At 47.6% G+C, this 25,174-nt stretch overlaps 1 protein-coding gene across 1 annotated transcript in view; it reads left to right on the forward strand.

The window, feature by feature from the left end:
* The first annotated feature begins 1,070 nt into the window (after window positions 1-1,070).
* The window catches only part of LOC138385884 (collagen alpha-1(IV) chain-like), a 34,949-nt gene continuing 10,845 nt past the window's right edge, over window positions 1,071-25,174 (forward strand). Inside the window, 26 exon segments of the mRNA XM_069472077.1 lie at window positions 1,071-1,298; window positions 1,880-2,048; window positions 4,356-4,448; window positions 4,535-4,582; window positions 4,585-4,638; window positions 6,401-6,504; window positions 8,907-9,051; window positions 9,268-9,381; window positions 9,859-10,026; window positions 10,161-10,250; window positions 11,237-11,389; window positions 11,503-11,601; window positions 11,702-11,791; window positions 12,785-12,865; window positions 12,868-12,920; window positions 13,693-13,819; window positions 13,915-13,995; window positions 14,478-14,576; window positions 15,204-15,254; window positions 17,818-18,003; window positions 18,584-18,717; window positions 20,818-20,895; window positions 21,669-21,735; window positions 22,867-22,992; window positions 23,964-24,062; window positions 25,044-25,174. Of these exon segments, the coding sequence (XP_069328178.1) occupies window positions 1,071-1,298; window positions 1,880-2,048; window positions 4,356-4,448; window positions 4,535-4,582; window positions 4,585-4,638; window positions 6,401-6,504; window positions 8,907-9,051; window positions 9,268-9,381; window positions 9,859-10,026; window positions 10,161-10,250; window positions 11,237-11,389; window positions 11,503-11,601; window positions 11,702-11,791; window positions 12,785-12,865; window positions 12,868-12,920; window positions 13,693-13,819; window positions 13,915-13,995; window positions 14,478-14,576; window positions 15,204-15,254; window positions 17,818-18,003; window positions 18,584-18,717; window positions 20,818-20,895; window positions 21,669-21,735; window positions 22,867-22,992; window positions 23,964-24,062; window positions 25,044-25,174 (2,868 nt within the window).

Here is a 25,174-nt window from a genome sequence, read left to right on the forward strand (position 1 = left end):
TATCACCCAAGAAGTACCTGCTTCTTCTTCTGCTAAGTCCTGGGTTTAGTGTTTTCTCTGCAGAGTTGCAATAAGGATCAGAGGTGACATATTAAGACAGTAGGCGAGTCCTCAATGGCAGCCATTTTTTAAATCTAAAGATTGTACACATTTTGGGTTGTCCTTGGTTGTCCAGCTCCTTCCTTTGAGAAGTCTGTATTATGTGCACACACGTGTGTGATTCACATAGATCTAGGAACCTTTGGAAGGAGTTTGTGAAAAGGAGTTCAAATTAAATGAATTGTGAAAGAATTCAGATTCCTCCAGGTCAGCAGGGAGTCGGAAGATGCCTTTCTCAGGCCTTAGGGAACAGGCCATTGAAACAGTTATTGAAGCCCTTTCTGTTTCCACGTGAATGCCGGCTCCCAGGATGCTGGAGGGGAAACCGTTGGTGGGTGCGGGCATTCCTTACAGATTTAACTTTCCAGGAACTGAGAATGTTCTAGTGTGTGTCTCTTGGGAAAATCCCTTCAACTCTTCTGACTCTCAAAATAACTAATTATAGAGTTGGCCCAGTGCTCACTTCCAGGGGCTGCTTCTCTCACTGGTGCCCTGAAAGTTCTTATCTCTTCCGGAGTTGGGGTGTGAGCATAAAAGGAAAGCTGCTCCATGTCAGTGGTGACTGGACTTGGAGAGCAGTGGTTGTCCCCACCCTCATTGCTGCTCCACTGCCATCTGCACTCAGAAGACACTTCTGCAGTTTCTGGGCCCAGCAAGCCACACATGGGCACCTCCTGCCCGGGGCTGAAATGACCATGGGTGTGTGACAGGAGCAGGGTAAAGAAAGCTGCCTGAGGACCGTTCTAAGAGCTGAGTGCCCAAGGCCACACCATCACCCCTTGCTCCTTCCCAGGCTGTTTGGAATGTCTCATAAAGATGAGTGTTTTTCAGAAAAACACAAGAAGTTCAGCTGATTAGGACTTTGCAGTGGAATTATTGGTTTCTTCTAGAAAATGAATAATGAGGTCTGATTATGTGACCATTCTTGAGGAGGGTGGCTTCTTGAGTCTGTTGGTGGCTGTGCTACTGCCATGATAGTGTGTCCAGTGTGTGGTTTCACGAGGCAGGGCCCACAAGGTGCACCAGGGCTGATGGGCCAGCCTGGAGCCAAGGGAGAAGCTGGCGAAATGTATTTCAACCTGTGGCTCAAAGGTGACAAAGGAGACCCCGGTTTTCCAGGCCAGCCCAGCATTCCAGGGAGAGCAGGGTCTCCTGGGAGAGACGGCCATCCGGGTCTTCCCGGCCCCAAAGGCTCCCTGGTATGTTTATTTCCAGACTTGAAACAGAGTTGAACATTTACAAATGTGCATCTGCAAAGAGTAAAGGAATAAATAATTTGAATCGCATCTATATATTTTCATTTGGATGGTGATTGACACAAATAAACTTGTTTCATGGTTCACGGAAGGACTCAGGTCTGTAAACCTGGGTGTGGGCAGTGTAGACTTCAACAATTGGGTGATAATGGCTCAGTCTCTTCAGCTGTGTTTGAGGAACTGAACAGACAAGTTTCATATCTCTTCACCTTGCATACTGGTGAAATCTAAAGTTAACAGTGATCAGGTTATTGTTTGAAAGAGGATTCCAGATAGAAACCTCTTATTATCTGGAGTATCTCCCTAAGTAGGGAGTGGGAGGGAGAGCGATTGCTCAGCTGAGGGAAAAGAATGCTGGTTTCACTTATTAACTAGAGTGGCCCACTAGGGGGGCTGCTGCGGTGAATGAATAGTGGAAGCCGGTTAAACTCTGGCACTCATTGACTATGATGGCCGAGGAATGCGACATGGGCAGGGATGCCAGTGCGTCTGCTGATGATGGTTTTCCCCTCTTTTCACATCAGGGCTCCATAGGATTGAAAGGAGAACGTGGCCCCCCTGGAGGAGTGGGATTCCCCGGCAGTCGTGGTGACACTGGTGCCCCTGGGCCTCCAGGATTTGGTCCTATCGGCCCCATTGGTGACAAAGGACAAGTGGGCCTTCCCAGGGGCCCTTGGTCTCCAGGCCTGCCAGATGAGGCCTGAGAATCTCGAGATGCAGCCGCCAGGTGCATGAGAATCCGGGGCTCAGAGAGGCAGGGGACCTACCACTTGGGGAACCTGCATCCTTAAGGCCATATGTGGCCTTCTAGGTCCTTAAATGCAGCCTTTTGACTGAATCCAAATTTTACAGAACGAATCCTTTTATTAAAAAGGGTGCAGCAGAGATGAATGAAGCTTTTCTTGCCTCCTTTGGTGCTTAAAAAAGAATAAACTTGAAATCAGAACTGAAGTCAGCCTTTATGTAGGAGTAATATCAAACCGAGGTCACTTTTTTCCTCTTTATCTCTTTTCTGTTTTTTCTTGATGAGCCACCCATTTTGGCCTCTGTATGTCCCAAGCAATGTGACCTCCGCGTCTCCACTGACACATAGGTGCCTGTTGAGTAACTTTACAACAGATGCTGTCTCATGATGGCTGTTGAATTCCATGCTGGTTTCAGCCATCTGCTGACCATTTTTCAAGTGGTTCATGTGCCGAGCGCTACGCTGAATGCTGACAAGAGATGGTCTCTGCCCTTGCACGGCCTGTCCACATGTTTCACAGACACCCTGGAGTAGGGTCTCCCTGAGTCATTCTCTACTGTATTATCAGGGCCGGAGGGGAAAAGGCTGTGGCCCTGGGCCTTGCACACAGTGGGTGCTCAATAGTGACATGGTACACTCTTACGGTTCCCTAGAAGACCCTGGAGTGGGAATGGCTGGTGTGTAGAGGAGGGAAGAAAGGTGCATTACTAGCACATTTTTGAAAGTTGTAAAAGGGAATGAAAGGACTTAGGGTGATTAAAAATGTGTGACAAGTAAACTCGGAAAGGCGTAGTAACTAAGTAGCTGGGTAATCAAAGCGTCCAACAGGAATGATGTTGGAACAATTACACCGCACCCTTCTTGCTCACATGTTTGCCAGTTCTGTAGATCACCATATAGCTAGCCCAGCTATAATCGATTCCTGTCCCCATGTGGGACTATTACTTCATAATTAAGACAAAGTGTAAAGCTCATAAACATTCCAACATGAGAAATATTATCCAGTCTTGATGGGAGTCCACATGTCACATGCTGATGTGTCTTTTATCATCATTCCGAGTTTTGTTTAACCACTGAGTGCTCAACGTTGTTATGACTCCGCTGGCAATTGCTCTTTGTCTAGCAAGGGTCCCAGACATGTCTCTTTTATGACTCCTGTAGCAGGAGGGTGACACCGGGCAAAGGCACCTCTGATCACTTTCCCTCCTCGTTCCACAGTCAACAAATCAAGTGTTCATTGTGCTGTGGCGCCTGCAAATTTGCAGAGCTGTAAGAAGGAATTAGACTTTCTTTTTGGCCAGAAACTACCATCAGAAAAACCAAATGTGTACTTCCAGATATCTCCTGGTGAGATGAGGGATGAAGGGTCCTGAAGGAGGATTGTTGATGGTGGGGTTGATCCTCTGCCCACAGTCTGTAGGGTTCCTTGGCCATCCAGGCCCAGTCACCTTCGAGATTAGAAAACTAGCCTTCTTTGATCTGCCAGAGCTGTGTTTAACTTTGGTGATCGTAAAAGCCTGGTTCCCAGGGACGTAGCCGATAGCAGATATTTTCTAGGGTCAGTCAGTTGGCGTTTCCCACAGTCTATAGATAAAGAATGTGCTGGCTGTTCTGGGGCCGCCCCACATATCTGGAATTCTTACAAGGTTTGTGAAGATTCAGTGCACAAGTCCTTGGAGGTGACCCCCTCTGTCCTCTCTTGATAGCTAGATCCTGACACCCAGTGGATCTCCCAGGCATGAACGGCTGGGCAGCCGGGCAGCCCTTCCTGGCTGGGAAGCAGAAGGGGTGGTTTTCCTGTGCTGCTCAGGGGAGCACAGAGCTGCCCCGCTGCACCGTTATGCATAGTGGGTGACACGTGATCATCCCTTTATCATGTTTGGATGATCTAGCGCCAAACGAACACAATTTAGGTCAGCCTCAGAGCAAATTGGAATTTGTATGACAAGTTGAAAGAAACCAGTAAAACCATTTTGGTTTTTTGAGACAGGCTCATTAAGAAATTACCCAAGGCCATCCACTTTATATTGTAGATTTTTCAGCTTTTTGTGACTATAATTTTGGACTCCTAAGGAATTCTTGAGACAAACATCTTGATCATTTTGGACATACATTTTGGGAAGAAGGGTAGCTCTCTGGAATATTCTAGAAACGTAGAGGGAAGAAATGGAAAATGTGGACAGCGGCTGCTCTCTCTGGGTGCACACAGTGCTGTGTAGCAGCTCACACGCCGAATGTCTCTGTCTTTGTCCCCAGGTCCAAAGGGTGAACAGGAAGAGTCGTTCCCCTTCCAGGCTCCTCTGGAGCAGAAGGACTTCTGGGATTCCCAGGTTTCCAAGGGCCTCAAGGTACCGTTAGAATTCCAGCCCACCTGGGTACCCTGGGAGCTCCCTCACGTTCTTCTCACGCTGACCATTGGTCTTTCTCACAATAGGTGACCGAGGCTTTCCTGGAACGCCAGGAAGGCCAGGCCTCCCAGGAGAGAAGGCGCTACAGGCCAGCCAGGGATTGGATTTCCAGGGCCCGCCGGCCCCAAAGGTAAACCTGCCTCATGACCCCTTTGGTCCTCCTGCGGATCCGGTGAGAAAAGAGGAGGTAGCAGACATAAAACACCACACACGTTAGTGACCTAGGTGTTAACTGGGGCTTTCAAAAATGTCCATGCAGTTATGAGGACAGGGATTTCAATCACTTTATGCGACGGATGCCTCGCAGCGGAGGAGTTTGGTTCTAGAGAAGATGGGACTTTAGGATTGTGCACGCTGCCTGGGCACCACCGTAAGCGGCATTTGTTTAAAACCCACCCTCGAGGGCTTTCCCTTTATCAGAAAAGAAAACTTGCGTGCACTTGGGTGGGCTTGGGAGTCAGAGACAGGGCTTTGCTCCTAGGAGAAAGACCCCTATGGAAAGGGGTGTCCCCACAGGGCACTGGCACTTTAGGACCATCACTTCCTTCTGAAAACTTTAAGGAAGTAATGAGGGCAATTTCACCTTTTTTCTTTTTCTTCTTTTTTCACATTTCTTAGGTCTACTTGTTTATCAGGTAGACTCTGATTAATAGACTTGTCCTTACGGACCTTGGGTCCATGGCTGAGAAGAAGGTGCTGTGAGCATGAAAAGGGGTGTGTTGTGTAAGGAAGTTTGTCTTCATACGACACGCCCTGTGACCAAAACTTCCCCGGCCTCCCAGGCTTTGTGTCTAGAGGCTCTACATCACACCCTCGCATGGACTGTTGTGCTTGGGGAACCGTAGACAGCAGCGCTTTTCTCCAAGAGCCATGTGATGCACACACACGAGGCTACTTCTGCCAGGCTCAGAGAGCAGCAGACTCTCTGTGCTCAAGAGGGAGAGATGCTGAGGCCTTCTCCGTGCCCGTGGACTTACCATGTCCCACGGGAGTGCCCTGTCACCGTCACCATGGAAGGCCTCCCTCACAGAAGCCTGTGGCTCCTACAGCTGCATGGAGGCGCAGGCGTGGTGGTTAGATGCACTCACTCCCAGACCCCGTCTGTGTAGCAGCCGCATCGCATGTGCGATTCAGGCCTACGCCTCTGCAAGCTTACACGTCACCACTGAGCATCACACGTAAAGGGTCTAAACCTGTGGTTGCCAATGTCACTGCCCATCAGCACCTAAAAAGCCCATCAGAGCCAGGCCCAGTGGCTCACACCTGTGGTCCCAGCTACTTGGGAGGCCCGGGTGGGAGGATTTATTGAGCCCAGGAGTTCGAGACCTGGGGCAACAAAAGGTAGTGAGATCCATTTCTAAAAACAAACAAAAGCCCATCTGAGCCTCTGGGAGCGCAGCCCAGACAGTTGTTAGATGTCTGGTGGCTCCAGGGTGGGTGCAACCTAGTTTGAGATCCGGTGGTCTGAAGTGCTCCTCAAACTTGAACGTGTCCACAGATCATGCGGGATCTTGTTAAAAAGTGGGTCTGACTTAGCAGATCTGTGGAGTCTGCATTTTTCACGAGGTCATGGTCATGCTCTGGCCTCTCCAAAGTGCCCTTCTCAGTCTGCAAATGCCAAGGGAGCTATTTGTTCCTACTGGGGAAGTAGGGCAGGAAAGAACAGTTGAGGAGATAGAACAAAGGAGAGGAGGAGAATCAGCATGAGAGAGAAAGAGCAGAGTGCAGGTGCCGGAAGGGTGGGCTCATCTGGCCTCTCAGGGTCGCTCCCAAAGGGCTTGTTTGGTGACCATCTTGAATCAGGTCAGAGATGTTTGGGCAAGTGCAGGAGAAGTAAAGAAAGTAGGGAATAGCATTATAACTGGGCTGATTATGTTGACTCTTCTGCACAGGTGTCGATGGCCTACCTGGAGAAGTGGGAGCCCCCGGGAGTCCAGGTCACCCAGGATTTAATGGCTTACCAGGCAGCCCGGGTTTGCAGGGCCAAAAGGTGGGTGTGATGTTCCCTAGATTGCTCTCTCCCCCTCAGCTTTTTATTAATGGGACACAGAAAATGTAGGTTATTAATCTCACAGGATAGGCTGGAGCAACATGTTTTGTTTTTCAATGAAATGGCATAGACTAGAAAATACCAGAGTACATAGCACATGGCAGTAAATATTTTGAGGGGAGACATTTGTCTGATTTTGTGAAACATTTGTTTCAGTCTTACGAAACTGTATGAGATGTTTTTGTGCATGTGCATGCTGGGTCTCAGTGTGAAATGTGTTTCTCATGGCGGGCGGCAGAGGAACAGCTGCGGGGAAGCCTCTGTCATACAGAGGTCACAGCCAACCAGGGGGTTTCTCAGTGCAGGTTCCTCAGCCTCAGCGCCGTTGGCATTCTGGGTCCAAAATCCTTTTCCGTGGGGTGGCCCTGTGCCTTGCAGGACCTTTGGCAGGAGCATTGCTGGCCTCTGTCCCTGAGACATCAAGAAATCCCTGCCCCCACCCTCAGCTGTGACAACTGAAAATATCTCCAGACATTGCCAAACGTCACCTGTGGGACAAAAGTGTCCCTGCTTGAAAACCACTAGTCTAGTGTGACTTTGGGATTCTTTTTGTCCTCAAATATTCTTCTAGCAACTTTCTTGTACTCAAAATTCTGCCCAGCAAGTGTGAGTGGCCATTAAATGGGGTGGGCTGGGGACCCTGCAGCTTTGGGGCCACATATGGCCTTCTGGATCCTTGAGTGTAGCCTTTTGACTGAATCCAAATTTTACAGAACAAATCCTTTGAATAAAGGATTAAAAGGGTCAGTTGAGGGGCTGAGCTCGGGGATTCGAGGGCCACATGTGGCCTTGGGGCTGCAGGTTCCCCATCTCATCCTTGCATGTTCTGATTATAAGGAACGGAAGTGAAATTGCTGGAAGGTGTTGGTGCAGAAAGGGAGAAAGAGCCGAGGGCAATAGATAGACTTTGCAGATGGCAGAACCTGGTTGGGTAGGCTCACTTTCTATCAGGAGAAGGCAGGTGGCCCCATGGTCCTGGGGGAGCTCCTTCCTAGGAGATGCCTGGCATCATGGTGCCTTCTCTGCAAGGCAGAGACAGAAGGGAAGGCCTTGGAAGTCTGTCTTTATACAACATGCAGCATTTTCCTTTTATAATGTACGTTTTTTTTTTTTTTTTTTTTTTTGAGACAGAGTCTCACTCTGTTGCCCTGGCTAGAGTGAGTGCCGTGGCGTCAGCCTAGCTCACAGCAACCTCAAACTCCTGGGCTTAAGCGATCCTACTGCCTCAGCCTCCCGAGTAGCTGGGACTACAGGCATGTGCCACCATGCCCAGCTAATTTTTTTTTTTGTATATATATATTTTAGTTGTCCATATAATTTCTTTCTATTTTTAGTAGAGACGGGGTCTCGCTCTTGCTCAGGCTGGTCTCGAACTCCTGACCTCCAGCGATCCACCCGTCTCGGCCTCCCAGAGTGCTAGGATTACAGGCGTGAGCCACCGCGCCCGGCCTTATAATGTACGTTTGATTTGAAAATTTAGTCAACTGTGGTGGCGTGTGGATCACCTTAAGCATGCAAGGCTCAGGAGTTAGTGAATGCCAAATGGAATTGGAATGAAGGATTTGATTTGTGATTTGAAATAGTGTGCTTTTTAAAGAATCCTTTGGATGGAGTTCCTTCCATTGTGCAAATTTCCTACTGGGACATGAGAGAAGTATCCAGTACGCACTCACGTCCTCCTTATCTGGAAGTGTCACTTGCATGTAGTGGAACGCTGTTGTTTCACATCCACCTACTTGCTTCAATGGGTACAAGTACAGTCTATGTCTGTGTCTAAACTGAGGCTATTTCCAATGTGCCCTTGCTCTCCAAAATACTTCCTTCATTTCTAATCAACTGTATTCGTCAAAACCCCTGTATTCATGTGGTAGTTTTAAATGTTTAATTTGCTGTGAAAGCCTTCATTTATATAAAAAACTGTGTCAGTGGTACCCGTCCTAGCCCTGGAACTTTCCCATCTCTTAGGAAGCACTCGGTTAACTGGTCACAGATCATATTCGGCATTTTGTCAGTTATTTAGGGTCAGCTCTTCCTCACAGACGCAGGCGGCAGGGCTGAGGGGACAAGCTTGGGTCAGAGGCCCAGGTAGAAGGGCATTCTGTGGGGAGCCTTGGTTTTCCTCCTCTGTGAAGTGAAAACAATAAAAATTCCCCCTCTTGTGGCTTGTGGTGAGATTAAAAGGATATAATAGGTGTGAGGAAGCTTCGCAAACTTTTATAAAGAGTTGAACAGACATTCTTACTAAATGCACTGGCAGTACCCATTACGTGTTCACTTATGCTATTGGCTTGATATAAATATTGACTTTGTTGGTCAATTTGCTTCTCTGTGCTTTGGGGATGGTGGAGCTGGGAGTTGGTCTACCAGGACTGAAAGGGTTGCCAGGTCTTCCCGGCATTCCCGGCACATCCGGGGAGAAGGGGAACATCGGGGCATCAGGCGTTCCCAGAGAATACGGAGCAATCGGCCCCCCTGGGCTGCAGGGAATCAGAGGTAACTTCTTACAGATCTATCCAGACTGCTTCAAAGAGTGGGTGTGCTTATTTTTGTATCTCCAGAACACCTACTAGGTAGATTCCAGACCTGTTTGTTGAAAGAATGATGAAAATCCTAGTTTAGAGCTCACGGTTTCCTGCCATTGTGGCCCATTTTGTAAGTGGGAAGTGTCTGCTACTGTTTCTACAGTTTATTCACAATTTTTCCCTCCAGGTGACCCTGGACCTCCTGGACTGCTGGGCCCTGCAGGAGCTCCAGGAGCTCCAGGAATAGGACCCCCCAGAGTTAGGGGCCCCCCTGGAGGACAGGGACCCCCAGGGGCATCAGGTGATGTGACATTCTCTGAAAATTATCCCTTCTCTAAAGCATGGTCACAGTGATATGGGAGATGATGCTGGAGGGGAGGTCAGTACGATTTGTGAAATAAATGGGAAAGAAGTAAATTCCAGGTTGTAAAGTTAGGTTTGCTTGTTTGCTTAAATGTAGAGTCATAGATTTCTGTTCTTTCCTGCCACTGAGACTGGTTTATGTGCCAAAGAGATCTTTCCTGTATTGTATATTCAATAACTTAAAATTTTACTCAAAATGATGTCTCTATACTATCTTTCCATAGGGGAGTTAATAAGTTGCCGATAATTTAAACTAATTGAGTCCATATCTAGAAGTTACTATTGACTTTAATGGTAATAATCTTAGAATTAAGGTGGTGAGGGAAGAATAGGGTAAACCAATCAGGGAGAAATGGTTCAGAAAAAACGAGTTGTGAACTCCGCTAAAAGTCATTCTCATTTCACCCGACCTCAGGCTCTCCTGGAATAAAAGGAGAGAAGGGTTTCCCCGGATTCCCTGGACTGGACATGCTGGGCCCTAAGGGAGATAAAGGTGCTCAAGAACTTCCTGGCTTATCAGGACAGTCAGGGCTCCCTGGCCTTCCTGGAGAGCAGGGGACACCTGGAATCCCCAGGTTTGCAGGTAAATGGTTTTAGAACTTCTGGCTGGATGGAGGACAAGGAAACAGGCCTTGCCTCATCCTTTCCATGACTCATAGCATTTACCATCCATGTTCCAAGGGAGGAAATATTCATGGTCCTCCCCTCTGTCCACAGGTCCCAAGGGAAAGATGGGCGTCATGGGGACCCCCATGCAGCTGGGCTCACCAGGACCAGCAGGTACTCCAGGATTACCGGGTGAAAAAGGTAGGAATCCGTCTCTCTCGATGCCCCTTGGGAAATTCTCAAATTGTCATGGTCATGTGTCATTTCGAGGGGTAATGAGCAAAGTTAAGAAGATCAAGCAGGGGCTGGGAGATGCCCCTTGCCCAGTGGGCGTCCGAGGTGCACAGTGCATGGGGGACTCAGAACAGCTCTGCCCCACAAATCAGAAGGAAGATGGGGCTGAGATTCTTTTTGAGAAATGGTGGAATCTGCAGCAGTGCCAGGGCACAGGGACTGAGTCCTTAGAATCAAGTTAGCAAATGCCATGACTTTACAAATCTTAATTTTCATTTCTTGTTATTTGAAATTGGCCCATAATAATTTTTTTCAAAGAGAAATTGATTTTGAGTGTGAGGTATAAAAAAAGACATCTGTGGAGGTCAGGAGTTCAAGACCAGCCTGAGCAAGAACAAGACCTCATCTCTACAAAAAAATAAAGAAATTAGCTGAGCATTGTGGTACATGCCTGTAGTCCCAGCTACTCGGGAGGCTGAAGCAGGAGGATCACTTGAGCCCAGGAGTTTGAGGCTACAGTGAGCTATGATGATGCCACTGCACTCTACCTGGGTGCGACAGAGCGAGACTCTGTCTCAAAAAAGAAGGAAAAAAGTCATCTGTTTCATAGAATAGGAAAATTTCTACTCTGTCATTGTATAGGAATTGAGGGCAGAATGAGCAGGGGTGATAAAGTATGTAGGAAGGCAAGAAAATGTATAATAAATTATCTAACGTAGTAAGCCAAGTTTGAATATATTAGCATTACTAGCAAATAATGACTTTTGGAAAATGGCTTGATTATTTGTTTACTTGGTTTCAGACTCTTTTGTGTAACTCAGACACTTGGCACGTAGTGCCATTTTTAGAAAAGTTATTCATCCTCGATACCTTCTTAATCAGTCACGTCCTAGCCAGCAAGAGTGCTGAGCTCTGTAACCAGCCTCACTCGGTACCTTCTCTTTCCTCTGCAGGGGAACACGGCTTCCCAGGTTCCTCGGGACCCAGGGGAGACCCTGGCTTCAAAGGTGACAAGGGGGACGTTGGTCTCCCTGGCAAGCCTGGGTCCATGGACAAGGTGGACATGGGCAGCATGAAGGGACAGAAGGGAGACCAGGGCGAGAAAGGCAAGTGGGAAGCTGGGTCTCCATAAATGACACCAAACCACCCTGTGTTTCTGCAACCACTTGCTCTGCAAGCAGCAGGCAGGGTCATCGTTGTTCTTTTCTGTGATTTATAGGAGAAATTGGACCAGCTGGTGAAAAAGGATCCCGGGAAGACCCTGGGACCCCAGGAGTGCCTGGAAAGGACAGGCAGGTGGGGCACTCTTGACAGCCAGGTACAGTGTGGCACTCAGGTTCCCGGCGTGGCAAGGGGCATGTGCTCCCCAGCACTTTCTGCAGATGGAAACCTGCTGACTGTTCTCTTTCTTATGCTAGGACCTAAAGGTGACCCAGGTATAAGTGGAACCCCAGATGCCCCCGGACTTCCTGGACCAATAGGATCTGTTGGTGGAATGGGCTTGCCAGGTAACTTGGATTTAGAACAGGAGTCTTTGTAGCGCATGTGTATGGGCAGGACATGTCTACAGAATGATATCTTGCTCCATGGAGGAGAACATAATCCAGGCAGTTGTGTCTTTGACACTAATTCACATCCTCAGTCCTGCCTAGGGATGGATGGATGGCGTTTGGCTGACACTATGACCATTGCTATGAAAACCTACAATTTAATAAAATAAAACATGGGCTGGACACAACCAACTTTTGATGATCTCCAAGTGGCCGCCCACTTGGCCAGCATCTCCCTAGGTGTTTTGCTCTCCATTCAGCGTTGTCAGCTAGAGCAGCGCCTGCCTCTGGAGCCCTTTGTGTTAGTTCAGAAGAATCCCCTGGACTCATCTGCCCCAGTCCTGAGCCAGCCTTAATGCTCTGCCAGTGGGGCCCCTCCAGTGACAGCAAGCACAAAGAGAAGGAATGTGAGACGGGGTCTGGTGGGTAATGCTTCTCATAACCTGCCCAGAAAGGGGAAGAGTGGAGACAAAAAGTCTATGTATCTTCTCCTAAGTTTCTACGAGGTGCTGCTGTCACTTGAAATATAAACATCTAGGTTTCTGGTCATACCCACTTACAAATAAGCTTGGCCGCCAATGTACATTGCAAACCAAGGATGCGTTTGCCATGTACACCTGCCCCAGGCGCCCTGTGATTCTTTTGGTTAGTGAGAGTTAGTTATATAATAAAGAACCTAAGAGCCATTTTTATACTGTTGAGAAAGTATATATTTCTAAGAAGTTAGTATATTTCTACTCTGTCTTTATAAAAAGACAGGAGAAACGTTTCCCAGTGCGGCTTCGATGTGACCTGGGTGACTGACATCTGGCTGGATTGTTTGCAGGTTGATAAATGAAGGGGTCCATGTTCCTTTACCTCATTCTTGGCTGGTCGTCAAGGGACTCTTTCCTTTTTAACACTAGCACTAGCCAGTCCCACGTTCTAGTTTCAGTTTGTTTGTGTTTACAGGAAGCCCTGGAGAAAAAGGTGTGCCTGGCATCCCCGGCCTACAGGGCATCCCTGGCTTACCTGGAGAGAACGGCTCAAACGGAAAGGGCAGTCTGGCCCTCCTGGCATTGGCATTCCTGGGCTTCCCGGGACCAAGGTAACCAGCACCCTGCGTGGAAACGTCCCCTCCGCCCCTCTCGGTGAAAACACTTCCTGAGAAATATTCAGTAATTATCTTAGCACTTTCAGTGAGTCCTCAGCTCCAGTAATGCCCCCAGGGTATTAGAAGCTGCCTCTTCTCCCCCTTCTATTCAATACCTGTTCCCCCCAAGGAAGAATCTGGAGACTCAGGGGGAGGCCAGGGTGGGGGGCAGCTATCCCTGGGAGAAAGCAGAGGGGACGCAGGTGAGCAGGGATGGTGAGTAGAAAAGGGGCACTTGGCTCCTTTATGCTGAAGTTTTTCTTTTTTTTTTTTTGTTGAGACAGAGTCTCACTTTGTTGCCCAGGCTAGAGTGAGTGCCGTGGCGTCAGCTTAGCTCACAGCAACCTCAGACTCCTCGGCTTAAGCGATCCTACCGCCTCAGCCTCCAGAGTAGCTGGGACTACAGGCATGCGCCACTATGCCCGGCTAATTTTTTCTATATAGATTTTTAGTTGTCCATATAATGTCTTTCTATTTTTAGTAGAGACGGGGTCTCGCTCAGGCTGGTCTCGAACTCCTGACCTTGAGCAATCCACCCGCCTCGGCCTCCCAGAGTGCTAGGATTACAGGCGTGAGCCACCGCGCCCGGCTATGCTGAAGTTTTTCCTGTGTTCTTGGAGGTGGCCTTCGGCGAGAAATGGGCAATGGCAGTTTATGGTGCAATAATCATCGCACCAAAATGTCCAGGGACAGATGTGAAATTAATATGCCTGATTTTCACTTGCAGGGAGATCAAGGGGTGGCAGGTTTCCCAGGCAGCCCTGGAGAGAAGGGAGAAAAAGGAAGCACTGAGATCCCAGGGATGGCGGGGTCTGCAGGCCCAAAGGGGTCTCCTGGGAGCGTCGGCTATCCAGGTAGGTTACCTGGGGCTTCCTCCTAAACATGATGATCACAGACAACACAAACTCCAACTTACAGGTGTTCTGGTGTTTTGCTTGTTTCTTTTTAGGAAGCCATGGGCTGCCCGGAGAAAAAGGGGACAAAGGCCTCCCAGGACTGGATGGCGTTCAGGGTGTCAAAGGAGAAGCAGGTAGAGGCCTTGCTCTAGAGCACGGCCGGGCATGTGGACAGGGATCACCAGGGACAGGGACTCCAGAGGCTCAGGGAGCTGCCCACGTGGATGGGCTCAGGCCCCAGGACGCTGCTGCAGGGCTGACCGGGGCCAGCTGTCTGCCCCTCCAGTCGGCAGATGAGCAGACTGGGTCTGGGGGGCTCACAGGGCCTTTCTGAGATCTTGCCGTGAGTTAGGATCCAGGCCCAGTCTCCAAACTGTCTCTCTAGGTGGCATGGGGTTCCAGGTGTCTGCTCTCCATTCTCACCAGCCTTTGTGGCTCAGGATTCGGTAGCAGTGTGACAGCATGGAGGGTCCTTTTTGAAGGGGTTTCAGAACTAACCTCAGGGAAGCCAGGAGTGCTCAGAAGGGAACAACTCCCTTAAAAGATGACCATTTTACGTGGACACCAGGGTGTGGGAGAGGTTCTGCGCGTGACTGACGTGGCCTTTCTCTTTGAGGTCTTCCTGGGAAGCCCGGCCCCACGGGCCCAGCTGGCCAGAGAGGGGAGCGTGGCAGTGACGGAATCCCGGGGCCGGCGGGAGAGAAGGGTGGACCAGGTACGGCCCGGCCCGCCATCCCCTTTCAGAGCGAGCAGCACCCCCTGCCACAGACTCACAGGCCGTGTTCAGCGGGCAGAGCTGGGTGCACAGGGGATGGAGGAGGGGCCACGGGGTCCCAGTGCTGTTGGCGCTGAATTCACCTTTTAAGTCTATAACCCTTATGTTTACATTGCATACATTCATTTTTTATAGGAATAATTCATAAAAAATACCCTGTCCTCCCTTCCCCCATTTGGACTGTCCCTCAAGCCCTTTGCTTACATTTGTCCCTGCCCCGACGGCTTTGGCTTCCCCACCTGCTATATGAACAGCGATTAGCCCATCTCGTGTCTCCAGACGGTCGTCAGAAATAAGTGCTCATTTGCACAGTTCATTCCTGCTAAATGCTGGATGGTTCTGAGCTGAAAGGTACTTAGAGAAAGGCACTAAATTATGAATATCCAGTCAAGGGTATCTTGCAACAACTGGAGGAATATAATTTTATTCCCATGGTGCAATTAACTAATTTCCAAGTACTCTACGAGTGTATACAGTATTACTTCAGAGCCGATGCTGCTTTGCACTGTCCCTGCAGACTGATTGTTTAAGTAAAGAGAAATGTGGCTTTTTGCCCTCACCTTGTAGGTCTACCAGGAAGAGGATTCCCAGGGTTTCCAGGGACCAAAGGAGACAAAGGTAACATTTGTTCAGTGTGCGCTTCCTTTCTAGCCGGCCACTGCTGCACGCTGCACCAGCAGAACAGGGGGTGACGTCTGCAGGATGCAGCCCTGTGCCCCTTAGCAAGGCAGCAGCGGATGTGGAGGATAGACTCTGTGTCCAGAGGGGATGTCCTGCCAGACACGGCTGGTCATGCCACCATGCTCTCGTTATTGGAAATTCTCTTTTATTTGGACTTATTTTATAAAATTCAGTACAGAGGGAAACCCCTGTCATTTTTGTGCTTAGAAAGTAATCGGAATATCAAAATTGTTACTTTCTAAAACTGGTCATTCTTTTTTTTTTTTTTTCATTTTCTAATGACTTTATGAAAAAGATAACATAGAAGTTGCATTGCTTTTGCTCAAAAAGTGGAGACCACAGTATATCAAATGACAAGGCTGAAAAGTCTTTTTTTTTTTTTTACATAGTTACATTTCCTAACTTTGTTCAAAACTAAAACCAATCCAAATGGCATATATACACATATTCACACATCTGTAACTATTTGTACTTAAGATGCTCTTGAATCACGTTTTTAATTGGTGAAACTTAGCATACTGTGATAGATATTATATCTTGGTAATGGGCAGCTGATTCCATTGTTCAGAGATGCCCTTGTATTAAATTCTATGAAGATTAGCAGAGGATCCTTGCCATTACAAAAATAGTCATTGAAGAGCAATGGAATGAGACTCTGCTTATCCATGTTAGCATCCCAACACACATTTCAATTTGTAATAGTCCTAACATTAAAGTGGCTGAGACTATGGAACATGGAACATTAACATGTCCACAAATCAAATCGCTAAGGTTGTTCGGATGAGTACCACACATAACTTGGTCAAACCAATTCAGGAAGCAGTATTTACCAAGATATACAAGCTAGGTATATTTTTAAGTCATAGGTGCCTCAGAATTCCATTTATGCTCCATCCTCTTCAGTAAATTCATCAAATTACTGTTTAAATTCTTAGGAATGAGACCTTGATACTATCTTCACAGTTCATCCAACCACAAGTGCCTAGAGCACCTCAGCCTTAGCATTATCTACTTCAAATTTAATTATTTAATGAACTGACATACATTCTTATGTGAAGGTAGGACAGGACGTCACACGGGCCAGACACCCCCTGTGCAGCCCTGGTGAGCTAACTCCCAAGCACACTTGAGAGCTGGGAAGGGACGCAGGCTCTTCCCTCAGAGACCTTAGCATTTTGTGAGGAAGAAAAGGCAGATGCTGGAAATACAAAATCGATGGACATTGAAAGGAAAGCCGCGGTAGCCACAGCTGGGAAGGGCACACACTCCGGTCACTCGGACAAGGCTAGGGGGTCCTGAGTGATCCAGGGCTGTGTCTGAGGATTGGGAAAGGCCTCGGCAGGCCTGGCATGTCGGCGCAGACCGAGCAGGGCACACGGTGGCTCTGCTTCCCCGGCCCTGGCTCTCCGGAGGCCAGCCCGGCACCTTTCCTGTGCAGTGTGTTGCCCGGCACTGGACGCACCTGGCTCTTGAAGGGTGGGATGGTGCCGAGGGTGCTGCCTGGGGAATGGCGCTCCCTCCCCTCCCCAAACACAGCGCCGCTGCGAAGGCTCCTGCTTGGAAAGGGAGCCGGGGACATGTCTTTCCCTTACCTGCCCATCCAATCCTGTGCAATCTGGTTGACACATCCTACCGCCCTGGGACAGACTGCACACGATGGCTTGTGTTGCGATTCGCTGCCTGTGAAGTAAGGGGAGAGTCCCAAGAAGGAGCCCTGTGACCAAAAAGGACTTGACCCTGTGCCATTCCCTTTTCATTTTTTCTTAATAACCTTGAAATAATCCTAGAATTTTGGTGTTTTTATTGGCAAGTTTGGGGTGATACGTTTAAAACTAAACATAGAGGGTTTCTTTCCCTACAAACTCTTATTTTTATTTTTTAAAGCAGCTCTATTGAGGTGTCACTGACAGACAATGTAACACACATATTTAGCGTGTGCAGTTTGATAAGCTTTGACACATGTATGCACCCACGAGAACATCCCCGCCTTCAAGGTGGTGGACACACACATCACCCCAAAAGTCTCCCATGCAACCTCGTAATCCTTCATGCTTGCATGTGAGATCCATGCATGTTACCACGTGTGTCAATAGTTCATTCATTTTTACGGCTGAGCAGTGTCCCATTGTAGGGATATAATACAATTTAACCATTCACCTGTCGAAAGAATAAGCCTTTAATTTTAGTGATGCAGTTGCTAACCACATATTCAAATGCCTTTGCCATAGAATATTTCTCTTGAAAAGTAAATATTGATACCCATGCTCTTAGCATGCTAAGCTTTCTCTTTTCCAGGCTAGGCCATGGTAGGAGCCAGGCATGTTATTTAAACGAAGGAGTGAGCAGAGCACCCACTCCAGTTTTTTCCCTGGGGCCTTCAGGCGGTCCCTCTGAGGGTGGCGGATGACAAGGAACGCCCACCCCCAACTGCCCATCAGTGCTCTGAGCCCCCTGCCCGGCTGTGCATTCACCGCTGTCTCAAACTGCTTTTCTCATTTAGGTTCCAAGGGTGACGTGGGTTTCTCAGGATTAGCTGGGAGCCCAGGAATTCCTGGACCCAAAGGAGAACAAGGATTTATGGGTCCTCCGGGGCCACAAGGACAGCCAGGACTGCCTGGTGCTCTGGGACACGCTGTGGAGGGGCCCAAAGGAGATCAGGGACCCCAGGAACAGCCCAGCCTGCCAGGTAAGGGTGTCTCACCAGGTGTCAGTGCCAGGGTATGGGGCAGAATTTCAAGAAGAAATTAGTGTACAAGAAATTAAGGAACAGTTAAATTCTCAATTGAGCTTTTTATTTAGAAGTCTGCAGCATTTGTTACTGCTTGAACCTGTATTTTGGCCTCCCTTGGGTCAAAGATTTCCATGTGTCCTTTCTGTCAAGGAATTTGAGTAATAATTAGGGAGATGCAAGAAAGGAAATTGTTGAAAAAGCCTGGACACCTGTGCTGTCTATGGTGTTTGTCTTAAAGTGACATAACACTCTGGCACAGCCTGCTGCCGTGACCAGGACTGCAGTGGTGGCAGCACAGGCACACCAGGTGCCACTGACCCCAGGCGTTTTAGACAAAGATTGTGGCACTTGTATGAACATTCTTCCTTCCCTCTAGGACCTGCCCTGATCTCTCTTAGGGCTCGTGCTGCCAGACATGGTGCCGTTTACAGTCAGGGGTGGCTGGGTGGCAGCAGTGATAGCCCCACAACCCAGGGACACGTGCACATAGCATCACCCTTCAACCCAAACGTGTGACTCTCGTTTCTCCCATTAGGGCTTCCGGGACCCATGGGGCCTCAAGGGCTCCCCAGGCTCGATGGACTGAAAGGTGAAAAAGGACAACCCGGATGGCCAGGAGCCCCTGGTGTTTCAGGGCCCAAGGGAGACCCAGGATTCCAGAGCATGCCTGTGAGTTACTGATTTGCAAATTGTTTTTGGAAAGGAGCCTTCTCTGGTCGCAGAATTATTCCTATCTTACATATGTGTATGTGTTGTGCCTATGCACATGTGCACATGTGCCGCGCTCCCGTATCGTGCATATGTGCATGTGTGCTGCACTCTCATATTGTGCGTATGTCCCCGTGCGCATGTGCCACACTCTCATGTTGTGTGTATGTGCACGTGCACATGTGTCACACTCCCATGTCCTCTCTAAATCAGGTTCTCCTCTCTTGCCAGTAATCAGCATCTTTATTGGCATCAGAGTAGGAAACTGTTATGACATTTTCTACAATCTAGTTTTACAAGAACCATGAAAAGAGAAATGTTATAGTGCTGGAAATTATAGTTCAGTGCCTAAATTTAAGACCTATTTCCAAACTCAATGCAAGAAAGCAAGCTGGTGTTGTTTTGTAAAGAACAACTCTGTAAAACCAGCCCAGTGTCTCCTACGACTGGCAGGACTAGAATATTGTAGTTGAGCAGTTGAAGTCCTGGTGACTTAGACAAGGCTCGGAGGAGCACGTCTCAGGGTGGAGTAAGTGATCAGTGGTGGGTTTTGCGTGTGTTTGTGTTTATTTAACTCGGTCCTTTGCATTACCTGAACATACAGCCCCTGCTAGGTAATGTGGTGCTTGTGGATCTCTGGTTGGATTCTTAGCCCAACCACAGCCATGGCTAAAGGATTGTGCTTATGTGGCTTGTTGAGGTCAAATAGATGCATTAGCAGAGATTCATGCTCTGTGTGTGTCTCTCTCTCTCTCTCTCTCTCTGTCTATCTGCATGTCTCTCTCGCTAACACACGTTGGGAGAAAGAGCATGTGTCAGGGGAGATTGGAAACAGGAGGGATTTGAGACACATCTCTGTGGTGACAATAGGAGCAAGTAGAATTCTTTTCCAAGTCAACACAGGTTCTCCCCTACAGGGAGAACTACGGACTGCTCATCAGCAGCAGAGACATGTTTTAGAGTCATTAAGGCACTTTCTGAAGAATGGATGCAGAATGACTGACCTTAGTTTGCCATGCACTAAAAAATAGTGGTGCTGTTTTACTTCTGCATCTGGAACTGATGAAACGCTTATGAACAATAATGCAGAGCAGGCTGGAAGGAGTAGCAGTAATCGCTTTTACCTACTCCTTGTCCTCGGAGCCATATGCTTGTCCCCACAATACGCTGCCCGTGTATGTGGATATATTCCCAGACCCCTTCTTGCTATATGGTAGTTTTCTAGTGATGTAAGTGTAGATGATTTCTCAATTATTCATGTATTACTGCTTTTATTCCTTAGAAATAAAATATAGAGATACACTCCCCACTCCTGGAGCCAATCCATGTCTGTCTATCTCTATACATATGTATGTACAAATATGTGTGTGTGTATATTTGTGCATTTATTCTGCTTATGGAACTTCTAAAATAAGGTAAAGCAAAGGAACAAATCTGTGTAAGAAATGATACAACTTGTTACATGTCGCTATGTGTGACTAGAGAAAGGAACAACTATGTTGAAAACAAGAAAATGAGGTACTGTTTTAAAATACGTGAATATTGTTATATTGTAAAAAAGTTCTTTAGTATTTTTTTATCTTCTTTCCAAATTAAAAATTGGTTTTCCGATAAGATATGAAGCTAATGCTAAGGAAAAATGACCACACTTGAGTGTTTAGGGGCAAGTTTTCGGAAAAGGCAGTGAGGTGTTGGTGGATGGACACGCTGCCACCACGGGTGTTCATGGAGCTCTGACTGTGTGTGTGCAACACGCCATGGGGTGGAGACAGCAGGTGTGAGACTTCCACCTGCCCCCAGGGAACCTAGCATGTGGACAAGCACAGTGGACAGGAGGGAATGAAACAGATTGTTCCAACTTCCAGTTTCCTAATTTAGGCACACACAGAGGTTCTGTCACTCCTATTACGTCATTTAGGAAACCACAGGCACCCTTTGTTTGGAGTCTACTTTGCAGAATGTTGAGGGGCTTTCTCAGTTTTCCAACTCCCAGGTCACTTTTAAGACACTGATCGTGCGTGTCCTGAGGAATCCCAGCTGACATCCTCTTTGTGTGTCTAGAGTATCGGTGGCTCTCCAGGAATCACAGGTTCTAAGGGTGATATGGGACCACTAGGAGTTCCAGGATTTCAAGGAAAGGCAGCAGAGGACATGCTGCACAGCCCGTGCAGTGGAGGGCGAGCTGTTGGAAGAGCTTCCTAACCACGGGCACTTTAGCACTGATTGCACTGGCTGCATTACAGCACAAGATAGTGTTCTCTTCAAATTAAAAATGTTATTTCTGTGTGCAGCCCAATTTGTATAATCCTGTGAATGGTTGTATAAAGGCATTCTGATTTGCTTATTATGAATTAGTGGATCATTGATTTCTTAATAAAAAGTCATGGATTTCGACCATTCATTAATTTATTAATGTATCAAACAAACATTTATTGAGTGTCTACCAGCTTCCAGGCACTGCAATTTTTACAGCTGAATCAGATACATACGAAAGGTGAATAAAAGAAGTTCTCAGCCTCTAGGTATCTTGTGATCTATTTGCGGACACGAGTGAATCAGATTGTGACCAAAATAGTGTCACGTGCCCTTCTGCTGGTGGTGATCATTTTACAGTTTGCTTCATGCTCAGAAAAAGGTGGCTTCCAGGTTCTAGAAAAGAGTTTCATCAAAAATTTTACATAGCTGGCCAGAAATAACACTCTTTTCTTCTTTGAGGATAAATTGGAAATATGTTCTCTGTGTGTGTGTGTGTGTATGTATATATGCATTATATATGTATGTGTACATGTATACATGTATATGCAGGTGTGCATATATATGCATATGCATATGTGTGTACATATATAATACAAATATTTGTATATCATTGGAACTTCTGTGCAAAGACACTGTTGTCCTTCTGTCTAGCTCAGAAAGGTCTTCCTGGCCTCCAGGGAGTGAAAGGAGACCGAGGAGATCAAGGAATCTCTGAACCTAAAGGTAGGGGAAAGGTGAATCTGTGGGTACTCTACTGATGACTGGGGAAGCACAAAGCCACTGAACACACAGAATGAGGGTGTTTGGTTTTTCACATGTAAAACAACTTGGAAATTATTAGAAAACAATTGATTAAAAATTCCTTGCAGCATGTCAGGACTTTTGTAGTTGACATTGACATTTTTACCAGCAACTTGTCTTGAAAGTCCAATCTGTTAAATCTGTGACCAAAGTGGATCTGGTGGAGGGGTAGCTAGAGGGCAGCCAACAGACTTGGGATTCAAGTCTACAGCTAGATGGAAACCAACTCCCTTTGTTATCATAGGAGAAAGAGTCAGTCTTGCGTGTAGAGACCACGTTCTGTCTGGACAGTAAAGATCCTTCATAGGAAAGGGTGTCTGTTGACTTCTCCACCACTGGGAGCCTGTAGCATGAACTGGCTCCAAAAACCAAGAAATAATCTCAAAAGGGACTGCTTTGAGGATAGTATTTATCCTATTGAGTCTCTGCTGAGCAGACCGTAGTTCTAGGGCTTTATTTAGGTTTCAAAACCATGTTTTAGGAGACAGAACAAGAAACCCAGTGCATGGAGAAGTGGATATGAGAGAAGAGAGAAAATGAGCAGGAACGTGTGTGGGAGGAGAGAGACATGGGGGTGTTTGGCTGAAGAAGGGGAGGCCGAGGCCAACCTCAGCCTCTGTGTGGTTTCTACAATGTGCCAAGGCCCGTCATGCAGAAGGATTAAGTTCATTCGTCACTAAAAGATTAGCACCAGTGTTGAAATGTGAAGCGAGGCAGATTTCAGATAAGCATGAGAAACACCATCCGAATGGCAGATAGTGGCAGAGAGGCATGAGCGCCACCTTCCGGGAGTGCCCGAACGAGGTCGGTGGCGGTAGTCAGGGTGCCCAGAACTGAATGGGAAGTCATACTGGTGCCTCCAGTGTCTCCTCCAGTCCTGGCAGTTCAGGATTTTAGGTTAAATAATAAAAGATGTGCAGATTAAATATATTTTCATGAGTATCTGACTACTTGTGTGTTGACAATGATTTTACTTTTGAGAAACACGTTCCTGCCCGCATATGTGGAGAGTGAAATTGACCAATGGCTTCCCACTTCCCACAAGTCTCCCAGGCTCCCCCCACCCCCGACCCCCAGGTCCTTACCAAACCATTAACGGGGAGTCAGGGCTTCCTGGTCCTGAGGGACCCCCAAGTCTGAAAGGGCTTCAGGGACCTCCGGGCCCTAAAGGACAGCAAGGTGAGATGCTCGTCGGGTTGTGCGGGGTGGTGTGCAGCGCCCCAGGGGGAGGTGGGCGAGATTTCCTTTTCATCCGTGTAAAATCAAAGTTTCTGGGTAATGATTTTATACAAACACATATTTGAATATGTCTTTCTTTCCTCCCTTTAATGTATATCAAAACTAAGGAAGATTTTAAAGGGACTTAAAAAAGCTGGAACAAAACACAGAAAAAGCTAGCAGAATATGCGACTCATCGTGTCAATGCTCAGTTAGGAAAATGTGGGCTCAGGGGCCAGCACGTCACCTCCCCTGGCTGGAAGACCAGGGCGGCAGGGCAGCGGCTCTCGCTGTAAGCATGGGTGCTCTGCGTCTGTGCCCCATGAGCTCGGTCTCACTAGTGGAGATCTGTGCTAGTCCCTGTTGCTCCCAGAAACCCTAACCTGGGGTCTTTCTGCTTAATTGAGCTTAACACTTTCTATTTCAAGAGCTATTGATAAGGGGTAAATAGAAAGTAAAGGAGAATGAAAACATTTAGAGTTGAAAGGACATTTCCATGAAAATTCAAGTTTATAGCAATCTAAGGATAAACTCTATACCTGAAAACAAAAAGCTATCCATGTCAATATATCTAAAATTGAGACATGGAAATATGGCCAAGGGGGGAAGGCTTATCAAATCTCTCCTTCCTCTCCACCTTCCCATAGCCTGCCTTTTCCAAACCCATCTGCCAAACAACAGCAGCAGGAAACCAAGGGAACTCAGAATGAGGTGGTCGCACACATGGCCCTATAAATGTCACTTTGTTGCTTCTGCCAAGCGTATACTGAGCTTTGCAGGAAGCAATTCACAGTTGTCAAGGAAAACTTTCTCACCTGCTGTCAAAGGCCTTATGCTTGCTTCCCTGAAGACTAAAGAAGACATTTAAGAAGGGAAGAGAGAGCTTACTGCCACCCAGGACTGGATCATGACTTCTTTCTCCTTCGCTTTAGGTGTGACGGGATCGGTGGGTACACCTGGACCTCCAGGTATTCCCGGGTTTGATGGTGCCCCTGGCCAGAAAGGAGAGACAGGACCCTTCGGGCCTCCTGGTAGGTTGCTGTGTCTTCCAACCTAGTGGCCCTCTGCCTGTGTCTTTGGGATATAAGCAGTAGGACCAGGCATGGGAAAACCTGCAAAATGAAATTGAAAATGTTACATGAAGTCTGTTTCTTACAAGAATAGGCTCATATAGAAGAACTGAAGGATTGTCCTTTTTTCTGTGTAGAGACAGATGTTGATCAAAGCCTACAGTCCAGATGTTGAAAGGCAGCCAATACTGGTAACCCTGTGTGGTTTCCTAAGAGGGAAGTGGCTGCAACTACAAAAACTCTGTTTCAGCAGTGGGCCAGGGAAAGCAGAAATGAACTAATGCTGCCAGTGCTTGCCCAGAGGCCATGGCCTGGCACGGGATGAACTGGATCTGCTTCCTGAGGAAGCAGGAACTCGCTTGAATGCCCTGTACTGACTGTGGTGCTAAAGGCTGAGGCCATGGACTGACTGAATGCGGAGCACACCCAGCAGCCCTGCGAGGGTCCTGCATGTGGCACAGTTAACCCCTCGCTGTCCCGTTTCCATGTGCAGGCCTTCAGCTGCTGTGGAAGAGAAGGCTCCTTGAAATGAGGATGTTGTACCCATTCTATATTAATCCTCCCTTAGGAGAGCCCCACAATCCTATAGGAATGATGTGCACGAATCATGTCATTCATTTGTTTTCATTTATTCTTATACCCATTTTCACACATTTCATTTGCTCATTGAACTATACATTCTGAGCATCTGCTCTGCGCTGAGCAGTGTGCTCATAAACATACCTTGAGGTGGCATTTGAAAAGGAACAGGTAAAACACCATGGAGGAGGTGGGTTGCGTTTAGTTGGCAGTGCAATATTTTGAGTACTTTTTTTGTACTGTGAAAGGGTAAGATACTTTGTGCAAATACAAAATATTACAAACTCTTTTGAGACAGTAATTTTGAAGGCTTTCAGGGGAACCTGTCTGTAACTAGGGAATCCAATTTGTCTTGTCTTCCAGGTCCAAGAGGGCTTCCCAGTCCCCCGGGCCTGAATGGGTTGCCAGGATCCATGGGGCCCCCAGGCACCCCATCTGTCGATCACGGCTTCCTCGTGACCAGGCACAGTCAAACAATAGATGACCCACAGTGC

The sequence above is a fragment of the Eulemur rufifrons genome, chromosome 7, assembly GCF_041146395.1.
Source record: "Eulemur rufifrons isolate Redbay chromosome 7, OSU_ERuf_1, whole genome shotgun sequence".
NCBI classification, from domain to species: domain Eukaryota; kingdom Metazoa; phylum Chordata; class Mammalia; order Primates; family Lemuridae; genus Eulemur; species Eulemur rufifrons.